Source organism: Diabrotica virgifera, chromosome 4, assembly GCF_917563875.1.
Source record: "Diabrotica virgifera virgifera chromosome 4, PGI_DIABVI_V3a".
NCBI classification, from domain to species: Eukaryota; Metazoa; Arthropoda; class Insecta; order Coleoptera; family Chrysomelidae; genus Diabrotica; species Diabrotica virgifera.
The window spans coordinates 179,166,611-179,185,320 of record NC_065446.1 but is presented as its reverse complement, the minus strand read 5'-3'; the positions used below and the strand labels follow the sequence as shown (position 1 = coordinate 179,185,320).

The 18,710-nt window shown below is 34.6% G+C and overlaps 1 protein-coding gene across 3 annotated transcripts in view; it reads left to right on the top strand.

Moving 5' to 3' along the window:
• LOC126883268 (transcriptional regulator ATRX-like) overlaps positions 1-18,710 on the top strand; it is a 442,769-nt gene that overhangs the window by 348,161 nt on the left and 75,898 nt on the right. For all 3 annotated transcript variants that reach the window (XM_050648594.1, XM_050648595.1, XM_050648593.1), the window contains one exon: positions 10,999-11,314. In XM_050648594.1, coding sequence (XP_050504551.1) covers positions 10,999-11,314 — 316 coding nt within the window. The remainder of the gene's footprint in view (positions 1-10,998; positions 11,315-18,710) is intronic.

The following is an 18,710-nucleotide window of genomic DNA, read 5'->3' as shown; positions in this document are numbered from 1 at the left end:
GACCTGATGATTTTGGTGGTGTAGCCATCCTCATATCAAATAATCTTTGTTTTACTGAGGTTAAAGTAACTAAAAACTTTAATAAAGGTATTGAAACGTGTGCAGTTTTTATAGAACAAATAAAACTAGTAGTTGTTTGCATTTATAAACCTCCTAAAGTAATAGTTACTTGTAGAGATTGGGAAAAACTTTTTAGTCAATTTAGCGGTAAGGTTTTTGTTGGTGGGGATTTCAATGGACACCACAGTAGGTGGGGTTCCTTGAAAGATTCCGCTCAGGGTAAGTGTATAGTGGACGCGTTAGATAACGGTAATTTAGTTTTGCTAAACGACGGTAGACCGACCAAAGTAACAAGACCCAATGAACTTCTATCAATGGTGGATCTGTCCCTCGTTACATCCAATCTAATTGGATACACTACATGGGATCCTGTCCCTGATACCCTGGGTTCAACTCACTTACCTATACTAATCAATATTGATCTTGAATATCAACCATGCACAATAATTCCTTCCTCTAAATGGAAAGAGTCTTCGGCAAACTGGAATATCTTTAAATATCATATAGAAAAAATATTGGCTGAAAATATATTTGATAATATCACTTCTGAGGATCGTTTTGACTTCCTTTTAAAGACAATTGACGATGCTGCCTCATATTCTATGAATATCAAAAACTCTTTTCAGCCAAAAACTAGAACTCCAGTCTGGTGGGATAATGAATGTAAAGATATGATAAATTCTCGGAAACTTGCATACAAAAATTACAAAAAAGTATCGAATTTTGAAAACTATATTAAATATAAACATATTCAAGCCAAAAGTAAACTTTTGTTTACAAACAAACAAAAAAATTCATGGATTAACTTTGTCAATACTTTAAACAAAAACACTCCCATCAGTAAAATTTGGAATTTTGTTAATAAACTAGTGAATAAAAATTATCACTCAAGAAGATATCCTCTATCAAATGAACTAATAGAACAGTTACTCGACAAATTTGCTCCGCCATATGTTGATCTTCCTATTCAGAATAACAGTCAAACTTATAAATACAATATTTTCGAGAAAAGTTTTGATATGGAAGAATTTGAGGCTGCACTCAAGTCTTCTAATTCCTCAGCTCCGGGGCGCGATCAAATTACTTATAACATTATATATGAATTACCTCTTATAGGTAAACAAAGTCTACTAACAGTTTTCAACGATTGGCTTTTCAATGGAAAATATGTAGATCATATGAAAGAAATAGTTATAGTCCAGGGCGGATCTGTTTTGAGATGGACGTTGAGAGGTGACTCAAATTTTTTTGCAGAAATTGCTTGAAAATAAATCAAATAATAATATTTGAGTTATCCTCCCTCTCAAAAAGGTCCGGAACATTGTTTAAATAATCAAAATGTCAAAAATTGAAGGAAAAATTCGATTTTTTTCTTCGTTTTTTGATTATAACTTTAAAAGTATTCATTTCCGAGAAAAGTTGTACTGACATAAAAGTTGCGTATTTAAATTTCCTACAATATAAAATTGGTTAAAAATTTAAAAAAATAGTCACCCTAGTTGCAAAATAGCAATAATTGCGAAAAAACCATACAAGAACAAGTATTCGCATTTTACGTTTTTCAACCATTTATGATACACTTAGGACCTTCATATTTCACCCAGAAAAACTTAATAATACAGTAAAACAATACTGTAAATTTCTTTAAGATCGGTTTAACAGATTTTGCAAAATAAATTTTGCAATCCAGCTTTCGCAAAAAAAATTAATTTTTTCAAAATGTTACAGGACTGAAAATAAAGCAGATAGCAAGTTAAAAATTTTTTTTGCTTATAGAAGTGTACTGTACCTTTCATTTGCAATTTTCAAAATTAAAATCGATTAATTACCACGGCGTCAAAAAATTTTTGAAATAAACAATAATTTTTGGTGCTACGCGCAGGACAGCGGTGTTCGATTCACACAAGTTGATTTCCACCAAAATGTCTTCCAATCTTTATCTAATATATTATTTTCTTACTCTAAACTAATTTTATTATTGTTTGTGAAATATTGTTTAAACAATTGCATATGTTTAAAAATAATAAACTTTTATTATTTAAGTTAAAATATATGAACAAAGAAAGTTTTTGCTAATAAAATTGTTATATCAAAGGATAGAGTATGTGTTTTTATTTTGCAATAAACAAATTTATTTATTTATATCGAAATCTAATAAAAATTAAAATGTATCAATAATTATCAAAGGTCATTGGAATGCCCAATCAGAGCAAACTATCCGCTGTCCTGCGCGTAGCACCAATAATTAATGTTTATTTAAAAAAATTCCTGACGCCGTGGTGTTAATCGATTTTAATTTTGTAAAATTGCGAATGAAAGGTACAGTACACTCTATACGCAAAAAAATTTTCAACTTGTTATCTGCTTTATTTTCAGTCCTGTAACATTTTGAAAAAATGAATTTTTTTTACGAAAGCTGGATTGCAAAATTTATTTTGCAAAATCTATTGAACCGATCTTTATGAAATTTACAGTATTGTTTTATTGTATCATAAAGTTTTTCAGGGTGAAATATGAAGGTCCTAAGTGTAGCATAAATGGTTGAAAAACGTAAAATACGAATACTTGTTTTTGTATGTTTTTTTCACAATAATTGCTATTTTGCAACAAGGGTGACTATTTTTTAAATTTTTAACCAATTCTATATTGTAGGAAATTTAATTACGCAACTTTTATGTTAGTACAACTTTTCTCGGAAATGAATACTTTTAAAGTTATAATTAAAAAAACCAAGAAAAAAATCGAATTTTTCCTTAATTTTTTGACATTTTGATTATTTAAACAATGTTCCGGACCTTTTTGAGAGGGAGGATAACTCAAATATTATTATTTGATTTATTTTCAAGCAATTTCTGCAAAAAAATTTGAGTCACCTCTCAACGTCCAAATGTACTAATATTTTTACAGATGCGCCCTGGTCTATTATCTGTTTAATTCTTAAACCTAATAAAGATAAAACACTCTCCTCTTCTTATAGACCGATATCATTAATGTCTTGCATATGTAAGACATTCGAAAGACTGATTAAGACTAGGTTAGAATGGCTTATAGAACATTATAGTATTCTCCCAAGTACACAATATGGATTTAGGTCTGGTGTTGGAACACTTGATGCAATATCACATTTAGTCACAGACGTTCAAATGACGTTTTCCAGAAACAACTATCTTGCTTGTTTGTTTTTAGACCTAAAAGGGGCATATGATTCTGTTGATTTAACCATGTTGCATAAAAAACTTTATGATATGGGATTACCTCAAAATATAGCTTCTAATATTGTTCATCTTTATAATAATCGTGTTATATATATTAAAGATCCGAAGCATTCTGCTTGATCCGAAACTTTTATGGTCAAAACATGTTAAATATATAAAAAGCAGAAGTGAAAAAGGTATTAATATCCTTAAATGTGTCACTAATCGTAGATGGGGTGCTGACCCTAAAGTTGCACTGATGTTTTACAGAGCCTACGTGCGATATATTGCAGACTATGGTTGCATTCTGTATGGTGCTGCCAGTAAAACACATTTATTGACTGTAGACCGCATTCAGTTCAAATGTCTAAGAATATGCTCTTAGCCCTGTTCTACTTGCTGAAAGTAACGAAATGCCTCTTCAAAATCGTCGAGAAATGATGGCAATTAAACATATTTTGAAGTTAAGATTAAACAATAATAATCTACTTAGACAACTGTATGAGTTATCAACTGAAAATCTTTCAAATAATTATTGGCGCATAAAAAATTCTCCCCCACTTGCTGATGCTTTCTTAGAAACCTACGATTATTCTAACATCTATGATAGGGAAAAAAGATTACCAATATATAGAGGTGATTTTCAGGTAATGTTAAATAAACCAAAAGTCATTATACCAAAGTTCACAGAATCTACAGAAATAAATTCTGTCTTACTTAAATCCATATTGAGTGACTATAATGAACACGTTATAATGTATACTGATGGTTCCAAAAAAGAGGATGGTGCCACAGGCTGTGCAGTTTACATTCCACATAAAAGCGAATCCTTGAAAATTAAACTTCCATCACATTGTTCAATATATACCGCTGAAACGGTAGCAATAGAAAAAGCGTTATATTGGTTAAATTCACACAAATTAAATAAAGCAGTTATATTATCAGATTCATTATCGGTCATTAAAGAATTAAACTCAAATATGACACAACATAAAAGAAATAGTATTCTGTGTGCCATCAAAAATAAAATATATAATAAAGATATTACAGTTATTTGGGTTAAAAGTCATACCGGCATCAAGGGAAATGTAATGGTTGACCAGCTTGCTAAGGATGCTACCCATGCTGGATTATATTTACCTATATTCACACTGGATGACTTACAGCTACATTATAATAACACAACTTTAATAAAATGGAAAGAAAAATGGAAAAAAATAGCAGCGAACTCAAATAATCAGTATTATACTATCCACCCTACCTTACCACAAGATATTTCTTATATTTTTAAATACACAACGTCGAAAAAGACTACAGCGACAATAACTCGTCTGAAAACCAATCACGGCGTAGCTAAGTTAAATATTATCCCTTCTGGGTTATGCTTATGTGATAATATATCACAATGTGACATCAACCATATTCTTTTCAAGTGCGGTAAACATAAGTCTGAAACAGATCAGCTCTATTTAAAATTAACAGATCTTAAAATTCAGACTCCCATAAACATCACCCATTTACTTTCTTTAGACAGTAGAGAAATATTTGAGCTAATATGTAACTTTCTTTTTAAAGTTGGATATATTATTTAAAAACCAATAACCTTTACTACCATTCTGTGGCTAAAGGACTAGCTTCCAAGCCAACTCTTCAAACACACACACACACACACACACACACACACACACACACACACACACACACACACACACACACACACACACACACACACACACACACACACACACACACACACACACACACACACACACACACACACACACACACACACACACACACACACACACACACACACACACACACACACACACACACACACACACACACACACACACACACACACACACACACACACACACACACACACACACACACACACACACACACACACACACACACACACACACACACACACACACACACACACACACACACACACACACACACACACACACACACACACACACACACACACACACACACACACACACACACACACACACACACACACACACACACACACACACACACACACACACACACACACACACACACACACACACACACACACACACACACACACACACACACACACACACACACACACACACACACACACACACACACACACACACACACACACACACACACACACACACACACACACACACACACACACACACACACACACACACACACACACACACACACACACACACACACACACACACACACACACACACACACACACACACACACACACACACACACACACACACACACACACACACACACACACACACACACACACACACACACACACACACACACACACACACACACACACACACACACACACACACACACACACACACACACACACACACACACACACACACACACACACACACACACACACACACACACACACACACACACACACACACACACACACACACACACACACACACACACACACACACACACACACACACACACACACACACACACACACACACACACACACACACACACACACACACACACACACACACACACACACACACACACACACACACACACACACACACACACACACACACACACACACACACACACACACACACACACACACACACACACACACACACACACACACACACACACACACACACACACACACACACACACACACACACACACACACACACACACACACACACACACACACACACACACACACACACACACACACACACACACACACACACACACACACACACACACACACACACACACACACACACACACACACACACACACACACACACACACACACACACACACACACACACACACACACACACACACACACACACACACACACACACACACACACACACACACACACACACACACACACACACACACACACACACACACACACACACACACACACACACACACACACACACACACACACACACACACACACACACACACACACACACACACACACACACACACACACACACACACACACACACACACACACACACACACACACACACACACACACACACACACACACACACACACACACACACACACACACACACACACACACACACACACACACACACACACACACACACACACACACACACACACACACACACACACACACACACACACACACACACACACACACACACACACACACACACACACACACACACACACACACACACACACACACACACACACACACACACACACACACACACACACACACACACACACACACACACACAAGATCTTCAGACACTACTAAATCTAGTCAGTGAAGCAAGCTATCGGAGAGGCCTTAAAATCAACATTTCAAAAACAAAGTGGATGGCAGTTGGAAAGATTAATATAGATCAAGGTCAGCTTTCTCTTGATGGAGAGGAGTTAGAACGGGTAAATCATTTCAAGTACCTTGGCAGCTGGTTAAATGTAAATTGTGACTCTGATGAAGAGATAATAACTAGGATCGAAATATCACGGAAGGCTTTTATGACCTGGAAACCAGTTTTATGTAATAGAAACCTGTCGATGAATATTCGAAGGAAGGTGCTGAAATGTTATGTGTGGTCTATCCTATTGTATGGTTGTGAGACATGGACGTTAAAAACCACAATGCTAAACAAAATAGAAGCATTCGAATTGTGGTGCTATCGACGAATCCTAAAGATATCGTGGGTTTCGCACACTTCCAATGAAGATGTTCTTCAAATGATGAATTCGGAACGTCTGCTCATAAGCATCATAAAGAGGAGAAAAACAGAATACTTCGGCCATATAATTAGAGGACCTAAATACCATCTGCTTCGCCTTATAATACAAGGAAAAGTGGAGGGAAAGAGATGGATTGGTCGAAAGAAACTTTCATGGCTGCGTAATATTAGACAATGGTGTGGCTGCACAGTAGAAGAATTATTTCGCGCAGCAGCCGATAGAGAGAGATTTCAGGAAATTGTAAACATGATGACGGCCAACGTCTGAATACAGACACGGCACCTAAAAAAGAAGAAGTACAACTAAAATGAAATTCCCTGTAGAACGTCTATCGGACGAACACCTTTGCTGGACGTGGCTGAACCCTCACTTTCCATGCTCTTTGAAATTTGTTGATGCGCGGTGACAACTTTATTTCACGAAATATCTGTTCGCCTGTATCTTTGCCGCTTTATCTGTCAACCATAAGCGCTTGTACATATGAGGGCGGTTTGCCAGCCGCGGTTAGCCGAAATTTGTGCCGTACACATGATAGCGTTTGACAGGCGGTCCCATTCCTCCCCTAGTAACTTGCAACCGCCGCGGTTTGACAACGTTGAGCGGTTGCATGTGTACGATACGTTGCGGTTGCATTTCTTCCTTGGTAACTTCAACCGCGGCGTTTGGGGTTTTCAGATAAACCGCGACGTCAGCGTTGGCAAACCGCTGTGATATGTACGAGCTGTAAGTTGAAGGGTTTTATGATCAGAGACACTATTGACCCCAATTTTAGTAATTTATAAATCTCAATTCCAACGAGGAAATCGAAATTGATGTGAAAATAATAAAGTAGGAAGCAAGGTTTAGATATCTGGGAATAGATTTAACCAGTTACGGAGATATTGAAGAGGAAGTACGACAATAAAGCTTAAAAGTAAGTAAAGCGGCGAGATCTCTTAATGACACAATTTGAAAGAACAAACACCTAAGACAAAACACAAAAGTAAGAATCTATAAAGCAGCAATTGACCTATATTTACATACACGGCGGAGACAAGACCTGACACATCTAAAACGAGACGACTACTAGAAACAACAGAGATGAAAATACTCCGACGAATATCAGGGAAAAGTCTGTTGGATAGAAAGAGAAGCGAAAACATACGAAGATCATGCAATGTAGAAGACATAAATGGATGGGTGACAAAACCGAAACAGGAGTGGAAAGAACACATTAGTAGAATGGCAGAGGATAGGATAGTACGAATAGCACGAAATAAGTCACCAAATGGACGAAGAAGTATTCGCAGACCAAGAAAAAGATGGTGCGATAACTTAAACAATTTAGGATGCTGATATTGAAGAAGAAACAGGCTTTAAAGCCTACGTACAAGAAGGAATAAGAAGAATTCCAACGACACGTTGAAACGCGCTTCACCAGCTTACCAATTTAAACGTCGGCAAAGAGAGATAGAAAATATGTAATAGTGCAAAGGAAAGAGAACACAATTGGCACCCCAAAGTACTATAAAATTAATAAATATTTACTTTTATTATAAAATCAGTTGGACCATTATGTTCCTAAGTATATCAAGGTACACCGCCAGTGTGGGCGATAGTACACCTGGTTTTTTAGGTTTATTAGGTTTTTTTTTATGTATAAAATCTTCTCAGAATTGTTCAGAATAATTTTCTTTTTCTTTCTTGAGCACGATTTCCGGAGTGGAAATCGAAAGATCAAAACATTAGTAATTAAAAATGTAATTTTCATTACACCAATAGTTGTGGCCAAATTCCATATAAAAGTAATACATACTTAAATTAGGGGTCTACCAGAAAATCCCGACAGCCAAAATCCCGACAGCCAAAATCCTGACGGTCAAAATCTCGACACGCTAGAATCCCGACAGGCCAGAATCCCGACAGGCCAGAATCCCGACACGCCAAAATCCCGACAGGCCAGAATCCCTATAAATTAAAAATCCTTTTTTAATTTTTCAGATTTTCAAAACTATAATACATACATAGTATTCATCTATTTTTGTTAAGTTACAGTATTATTTTAAACATGAAATTTATTTATATTATACAGGGTGTCCAGAAACTCTACCGACAAACGAAGACAGGAGATTTTTTAGATAATTTTAAGATAATTTAACCCAATTCACCTAATCCGAAAATGCTTCCTAAGGGAGCTAGATCTCTTTGAAGATGGCGCCATGTAATTAGTTTTTCTTAAATAACTCCAGAACGCTTCTATTTAGAAAAACGAAAATTGGTATGCATATTTACTTTCCAGAAATGAATCGATTCCATCTATTGTAAATTTCTAGTACCGGTCATAGGCGTCCGTTTTGGGTGGGGCAACGATTATTTTATCGCATAACTTTTTTGTCTTTAACTTTTAAGCATTTCTGACACTGGATTATTAAATTGTGAGGTATTCTAGTACTAACAGGTACTCTTGCTTTAAGTCGGTAGGACACACCGTTTTCTAGAAAAATCAATTTGAAAGTTTTTCGTTTTGGGAATTTAAAAAAAATTGAAAAAAATTTTCAAAAAAAAACGATGTTTTTTACTCACTTAAAGCAAGAGTAACTTTTAGTACTCGAATACCTCATAATTTAATCATCTAGTGTCAAAAATGCTTAAAAATTAAGGACAAAAAAGTTACGCTATAAAATAATTGTTGACCTACCCATAACGGACGCCTATGACTGGTACAAGAAATTCGCAATTAATGAAATCGATTTATCTCTGGAATATAAATAAATGTACCAGTTTTTGTCTTTCTAAATAGGTTTTTTTTGAAATTTTTCTTCGAAATTTAAAGAACGAAAAATTTTCAAATCGATTTTTCTAGAAAACGGTGCGTTCTACTGCTTAAAACAAGAGTACCTTTTAGTACTAGAATACCTCACAATTTAATAATCCAGTGTCAGAAATGCTTAGAAGTTAAATACAAAAAAGTTATGCGATAAAATAACCGTTGCCCTACCAAAAACGGACGCCTATGACCGGTACTAGAAATTCACAATGGATGGAATCGATTCATTTCTGGAAAGTAAATACGCATACCAATTTTCGTTTTTCTAAATAGAAGCGTTCTGTAGTTATTTAAGAAAAACTAATTACATGACGCATCTTCAAAGAGCTCTAGCTCCCTTACGAAGCATTTTCGGACTAGGTGAATTGGGTTAAATTATCTTAAAATTATCTAAAAAATCTCCTGTCTTCGTTTGTCGGTAGAGTTTCTGGACACCCTGTATATATTTATATTTAGCTAATTATACTAGTATCACCTACATTCTTTGAAATAAATTAAAACTGATTAATAAAACGGATTATAAGCTTTCATTTGATACCTCAAATGTCATTCTATCTGGTATAATGGTGGAGGAGTTGTGTTTGCGGACAGACAGACAGACGGACGGACGGACAGACGGACGTGGATAATTCAGTTTTCACATTTTTCCAAAATTAGTGAAAACAATAATGGAAAAATCTTGGCGAATTAATCAGTTTTAATTTATTTGAAAGTAGATGATATTAGTACTAGCTAAAATATAAATAAATTTCATGTTTGAAATAATACTGTAACGTAACAAAAATAGATGGATAGTGTATATTATAGTTTTGAAAATCTGACAGGATTTTTATTTGTAGGGATGCTGGCCTGTCGGGATCCTGGCCTGTCAGTATTCTGGCCTGTCGGGATTTTGGCCGTCGGGATTTTGGCTGTTGGGATTTTGGCTGTCGGGATTTTGGGCGGCACCGTTAAATTAGACATGCCCTAAGAAAACAGATTCAGAACCGTGATTAATTTTATTTTATATTTTAAGTTATGATTTTAATACAATAAACCAACTGAATTTACTTATTGATGTTTATTTGTTGAAACATCTCTTAGCTTTATAATGTTTAATATCGTTGTATATCTAATATAATGTATTTTGTATTTTAGATCTTCCTCCGCCGCCCTCACCGCAATTACTACAAAATGGCGTGAACATGCCAACTTTTGAACAAGCTTACAATTTGGGTCGGTCGAATTTAGTCCAAGCTTCAACAAGTTGGCAACATCCAAATCACATGCGTCCAAATTCGGCGCATTCAAAACAGATGCGTCCAAGTCCGATGCATTCGAATCAGAGGCGTCCAAATCCGACGAATCCAAATCCGACGCATCCAAATCCGACGCATCCAAATTCGACGTATCTTAATCGGGTGGATAAAAATGTTAATGCTCTAATAGCGGCATACATGGCGAATGACCCACAGTAAGAATTTTGTTTTATTCTAATATCTTTCAAATGGTAAATACAGTTGTTCCAAAGAAATTTTGCTCAAACTTAATAATTGATGTGCAAGCAAGTAAATCAAACCATTAAGTAAAACGTACGTCGGCATGTACTGTCAATGTAATTATTAGGAAATAGCTATTATCCCGGTGGACGTATTTTATAAAGTTATTTTGTTGAAGTGTTTGATCTTTTTTCACTATTGAGGAGATTGATGGACTCATCATTAAACAGCTTGAACATCATACTGACTATTAATAATATAATGATAAATATAGAACTTTAATAAACAAATTAAAAAAAAAATTGAAGGCACTCGTGGGAGTGCCGACAGAAGTGAAAACTTCTTATAGTATATAAATTACGAGCTCAATGCTTTTTCCTTACCCAAAAAGAAGTGCTATACCTATATCATATATGCGATGCGTATGCCCTATGCTATTTATGTATACATACACATAATTTATATACGTACAAAATTTATTTCAGCGAAGTGACGACGGTCGCAAATTCAATACTTTTTCCCCATCCAAGATGTGTACAACGTCCCTAAAGAAATTTTCAATCAAAAATTTATTTCGTCGAAGCGATGACGGTCGCTAATTTAATACTTTTTCCCCATCCAAAAAGTGCACAACGTCCCTCAAGTAGTTTTCACTTCAAATATTTATTTTGTCGAAGCGTTGACGGTCGCTAATTTAATATTTTGCCCCATCCAAAAAGTGCACAACGTCCCTAAATAAATTTTTACTTCAAAAATTTATTTCGTCGAAGCGATGACGGTCGCTAATTCAATACTTTTCCCCCATCCCAAAAGTGCACAAAGTTCCCGAAAGAAGTTTTCACTTCAAAAATTTATTTCGCCGAAGCGATGACGGTCGCTAATTTAATCATTTTTCCCCATCCAAAAAGTGTACAACGTACCTCGAGAAGTTTTCACTTCAAAAATTTATTTCATCGAAGCGATGACGGTCGCTAATTGAATAATTGCCCATCCAAAAAGTGCACAACTTCCTTAAAGAAGTTTTAACTTCAAAAATTTATTTCGTAGAAGCGATGACGGTCGCTAATTTAATTATTTTTCCCCATCCAAAAAGTGCACAACGTCCCTCAAGAAGTTTTCACTTCAAATATTTATTTCGTCGAAGTGATGACGGTCGCCAATTTAATACTTCTTTCCATCCAAAAAGTGTACAACGTCCCTAAAAAAGTTTTCACTTTAAAAATTTATTTCGTCGAAGCGATGACGGTCGCTAATTCAATACTTTTCCCCCATCCCAAGAGTGAAAAACGTCCCCAAAAGAAGTTTTCACTTCAAAAATTTATTTCTTCGAAGCGATGACGGTCGCGATAACAGTCGCCAATTTAATACTTTTTCCCATCCAAAAAGTGCACAACGTCCCTAAAGAAGTTTTCACTTCAATAAATATACGTACAAAATTTATTTCGCCGAAGAGATGACGGTCGCGATGACGGTCGCGAAATAAATCCTTTTTTCCCCATTCAAAAATAGGTTTTACATTTATTTTAAATTTAAATACTTCTATACAAATTATGTATACGTACACATAATATAGATACGTACAAAATGTATTTCGCCGAAGAGATGACGGTCGCGAAATAAACCTTTTTTTCCCCATCCTAAAATAGGTTTTACATTTATTTTAAATTTAAATACTTCTATACAATTTATACATACATACAAATAATATATAGCATAAGCGATGACGGTCGCAATGACGGTCGCGATGACGGTCGCGAATTCAATGCTTTTCCCCTATTCAAAAATCGCACAACGTCCCTAAAGAAGTTTTCACTTCAAAAATCTTACATATAAGTAAAAAACTTCAGTTTGTATAAGGGTATATAATTTTTATTAAAAAACTTTAAAAAGGTCATCAAAATGGATTATAAAAATATCAGAACGTTTTCGATCAAGTCAGATCATCTTCAGTGACCTAAAATCAATTATTTCCACGTTAAATGAATGCAAAAGGGTTAAATTGTGAGTGTTAAGAAAAAAAAAACAAATGTGGTAAATACTTTCATTCGGTATAGTAATTGAAACTAGCTCACTAGTTGCTATATAGCCTTCAAATTTAAGTACATAATTATTTATTAAATTGTGCTATTGTAGTACGACACAATGTCGATGTTAAGGGGATGGGTACTTATTTTCGGCTGCAATACTATTCAAATGGGGATTCATTTTTTTCGAATCCTGAGAAAACTAATACGTATTTTTGAAAAATTTAAACACAGAATGAAATATTACATTTTTACCGAGGGCCGAAAGTCTCTGAAAACTTCTATAATGTTTATTTTAATAAATTACAGGGGTGAAAAACTATGAGAAAATGTAGTGTGAAAATGTAGTGTGAATGTAGTGAGATCTCATTCAAAAGAAACTTTTTATTTATTATAAGGGACTTTCAGACCTCGATAATAATTTAGTCTTTCATTCTGCGTTTAAATTTTTTAAAAATATTTATTAGTTTTTTCAGGATTCGGAAAGAAATGGACACCATGTCTGTGGTGATAATTTCCAAATCGAACATTCGCTATCTTTGTCATACAACACACTGAGTCAAATAGAATATGATGACAAGACAGTGACAGTTTTAAATATTTGACATGGCATCGGGAATATTTTGAGTTGTTGATTAAATAGTATTGATAGTGTATTTGATAAAATTGATTTAAGACGTGAACTTAATAAAAAGTTATTTATTGTTTATTATTTATGGAAGATCCAAGCAGAGAATACATCAGGATAGATTCTGTGATACAATATATTTAAAAAAAAACCACTTAAACACTTTTACTCTTTTCTCGATTGATTATTAGTTTTTGTTGTAAATAAAAATTATTATTACAATCACTGGATACATAGTGAAAAATTATCACATTTATTAACTGAATTAATAATTTGCAATTATACAAATAACAGTTATCCAAGAACATTCAAAAGCCATCTCTTTAAAGTTAATGATGACATTGTGAAGTAGAATGACATTCTAGTAATGTTTACGTATCCATACCAGTGTGAATTAAACTACACGTAATTTGCCGTGTAAAGACAGAAAAAGTAGGGATAGCCGTAAAATATTTGCGAATTATGTACCAAAGGCCTTAATAGTTGTGATATTAGTGCTCGAAAGTAGAATGGCTTCCCTGTTCGAAAAAGCTGAAAGGGTACTTGTCAACGTGAGACCGAATGAAATACATCAGGAAGTGAAGATCTAAAGTGACAAGAATGATATGACAAGGTAGTCAAACCTGACTTACTTCAGGAGAAATAGGTCCATATATTACAACGGAAGAAATAATACATGCGTTAAAAACAATGAAGAACAGAAAAAGCCCAGGACCTGACATGCTTCCTATCGACTTTTTAAAAATTATAGATGAGCAGCATATTGATATTTTAGTGGTACTCTTGAACAAAATTTATAGCTCAGGCACATTACCCAAAGAACGGTTGACGTCGATCTTTATTTGCCTCCCTAAAAAGAAAAACGCACGAGAATGCGGCGACTACCGCACCATTAGTTTGATGTCCCATGTGCTAAAGTTGCTACTGAAAGTCATCCATAACCGAATATATCATAAACTAGACATAGACATTAATGATACGCAATTTGGGTTTCGCAAAGGCCTGGGAACTCGTGAAGCTCTTTTTTCACTTAACATACTTATACAAAGGTGCCTGGACGTCAATCAAGATATATATATGTTACACTTGAAGTTTCCGTTTTATATATATATATATATATATATATTTACTCCCAGCGTATGAAGTGAGCCACATATCAAGAGAAACTGCGGTTGAAGTGAGGTCCTGTACAAAGTGAGGTCCAGTATACGGACCTCACTTAGTCAATCAATGTAAGACTTTTTCGTAGACATGTACTGATAGCAAACACTGTTTTTTTACAAAAAAAAGTGGGACCTCACTTTGTATGGTCCACATCAATTTTTAGTTCAGAGATTTTCCGCATAGAGGCGCTGACTTTGGCGTATATTTTCTAACCATGTATATTCTATGCCCTGTTGAATAACTTACGATACACATAGTGAGGACCATACAACTGGCAACATCTGTTCAACCAATCTTTAAAACAGTGGATCGTCAATCGTCGCATAAATTCAAACAGTACAAAAATGTTTAATACTTTAATCCTTTTTGAGAGCGTAGGCGCAAAATTTCGGTCGAGTTCTTTTTAAACGCATTTATTTTTTTCGAATCCTGAGATAACTAATAGGTATTTTTAAAATATTTAAACGCAAAATAGAAGACTACATTATTCCCGAGGGCAGAAAGTCCCTTATAATGAACAAAAAGTTTCTTTTGTAATATATATTTAAAATTAAAAATCAGACTATTTTTTTTCACCCCTGTGACTTATTAAAATAAATATTATAGAAGTTCTCAAGGACTTTCGACCATGGATAATACAGTAATATTTCTTTCTGCGTTTAAATTTTTTAAAAATACTTAAGGTTTTCTCAGTATTCGAAAAAAATGAACGCATTTAAAAATAATTCGAGCGAAATTTTTGCGCATATGCTCTCAGAAAGGCTTAAAATACTATAAATTTTTGTAATCAGTATTTCAATAGTTATTTATGATATAAGTGTTAAAAGTACACGTTTAAGGCACGCATGTGAAAGTTTGCAGAATGAGCGACAGCGAGTTCTGCAATTCACATGAGTGCCTTAAAAATGCACTTTTTAACACGCATATCATGCAATATTTTTTCTACAAACGTAATTACAGGACAATATCTACAAAAACTTTTACTTGAACTTGACTGACATTCCATTTTTATATTTTTTTGACATTACATCAAAATTGCCTATACGATCAATACGAATTGCAGTGCCATAAAATTTTTAAAGCACTAGTGCCTTAAAGCAGCGCCGGATAAAGGGGCGGGCGAGCCGGGCGACCGCCCGGGGCGCCAGAATTTGGGGGCGCCAAATTTTGAGAGACGCTGATATATAAATATAATATTTACCCCCCTCCGTGGCTCAGTGGTAAGAGCGCCTGCCTTTGGATCGAAAAAATCCGAAAGGTTGTGGGTTCGAATCTCACCAGGGTCGGAAATTTTTCATTTATTATAAATTAATAAATGAATATAGTTTCTGTCCTCGTGGGATCGGTTCTCACCGGAGGGACCGCAGACGTTCGGATACAATTAGCGTCTCTTTGCAAAGACAATGACGTCGACATTGCAAAGTAACAAGCCACTTACTCAACACCCACACTACTTACACATGACACTAGGTACCTAACTGTTCAAAATTACCGTACCTACCATGCCAATGGCCATTAGTTGTCGAGGCATTAGCTAAACAAAAAAAAAATATAATATTTTTTACATTCACTATTTTTTTGGACTTTATAGATTATCTTTGGGCTAAGATTACTCCTAAGACAATTAATATTAAATAATTGTAACAATAAGAAAACTAGTTCTAGCTCACAAAAATTCTCTAATAAAAATAATGCAACCTAAAAACTGTTATGGCTTTTAAAGGTCATTTTTGTCAGGTAATACCTATCACTTTTATGGTATTACAATGTTATACATACATACTTAAAATACACGAAGATCAGATTTACGAAGTATCAACAAATTTATGAATAGTCAGTGATATTATTATACTGCTACTTGTCATTATAGCCTCAATGGTTAGATAGTTTTGTCTTCCTGTTCTGTAAACTTTGCTTTATCAACATTGTCGTGTGTCCGTGGGTGTGTAATTTGAAATAAAAAAAAAACAAACCAGGTATATCTATATGAATTAGAATTGACAAGTTCTTTTTCATAATATGAATATATAGAAATTTATTTCGAATACTTTGTACGCGTTAAGATGTTTCACTTTTTGCATAAAAACGGCACGAACGACGTATGAAAAAAAGGAATAATAGATTTTTGTATATATCATAAATTGAAAGAGTAATTCCAAAATGATTTGTTATTTGAAATATCTCAGTGGCGTACTATGTTTTTCTTTAAAAAAATTCACACCATTTCAACAGTAGATATAAAATTATTAATTTTATGTCAAAAAATGCGCAATAATTACCTCTTAAAACACATCAAATTTCATTTGCATATCTGAACCGGTTTTAGAACAATAAAGAAATCGTCAGTTTGTAAGAAAAATGTCAACACCCCATATCTCGGAAACGAAGTATTTGCTGACATACGCTTATAGAGCAAACTGTCATTATTTTTTCATATAGAATTACCCTTTAAAGTTTTTTTTTTTTTTTTTTTTTTTTTTTTTTTTTATTATCAGCATCAACCACTTTGGGTTATTAGCTGTACTGTCATTAATACATGGTTACTTAAATCTAATAACATTTTGACTATTACATAAGTTCACATTTAGGTAACAATATAATTTACAAATTAAGAATTATAAAATGTTAACAGTGGTTATAGTTTGCTTAAAACATTAATGTCTTTCAAATAATTAAACAAATGTGTAAGCTTACAGTGTGATCCTAAGACTGCTTTTATATTGAGAGGTATGGAGTGTTTTTGTCTTTCATTAAGATATTTAGGACACTCTATTAATATATGTGTTACATTGATGTCACAATTACACAGGTCACAAATAGGGCGATTTGACTTAGAGATTAGGTAGCTGTGAGTAAGTCTGCTATGCCCTATGCGTAAACGATTTAGCTTCACAAACAGCTGGCGATTTAGGTCTATCTCATACCAAGGTTCAATTGAGGGCTTTATTGTGTGTAGAGATGATTGTGAAAGATTCCATTCGTTTTCCCATTTGTTTAACACTTTTTCTTTAAGGAATGGTTTGTAATCGGAAACAGGCACTAAGTTCACTAACACTGAAGACGCACTGTGTATTGCTTCTCTGGCATGGAAATCTGCTTTTTCGTTTCCTTGAAGTCCAATGTGTGATGGAACCCATATAAAGCTTACTTGCTGCATCGTGTTCTTCAGTAAATGTAATTGTTCTTTTATTAAAATACTTATAGGATTACTTGTATATAACTGTTCTATCGTATGTAATGCACTGAGTGAGTCGGTAATTATGACAGATTTTGGAATTTTTTGAGTACGAATGTGAATGAGGGCTTGCAGAATTGAATATAGTTCTCCAGAGTAAATACTGCAAGTGGAAGATAATTTAAATTGTAATATAGTGTTTGAATCTACAACTGCCGATCCCACACCATCAGCAGTCTTAGATGAATCTGTATAAATATAACAATGATCTGGGAAAGAAGCAAGTATGTTGAGAAAAGATTGATTAATTGTTGCATGGGGGGTATCAAGCTTATTGTATTTAGAGAGAGTTAGATCACATATTGCAGGAGGAAAGGTCC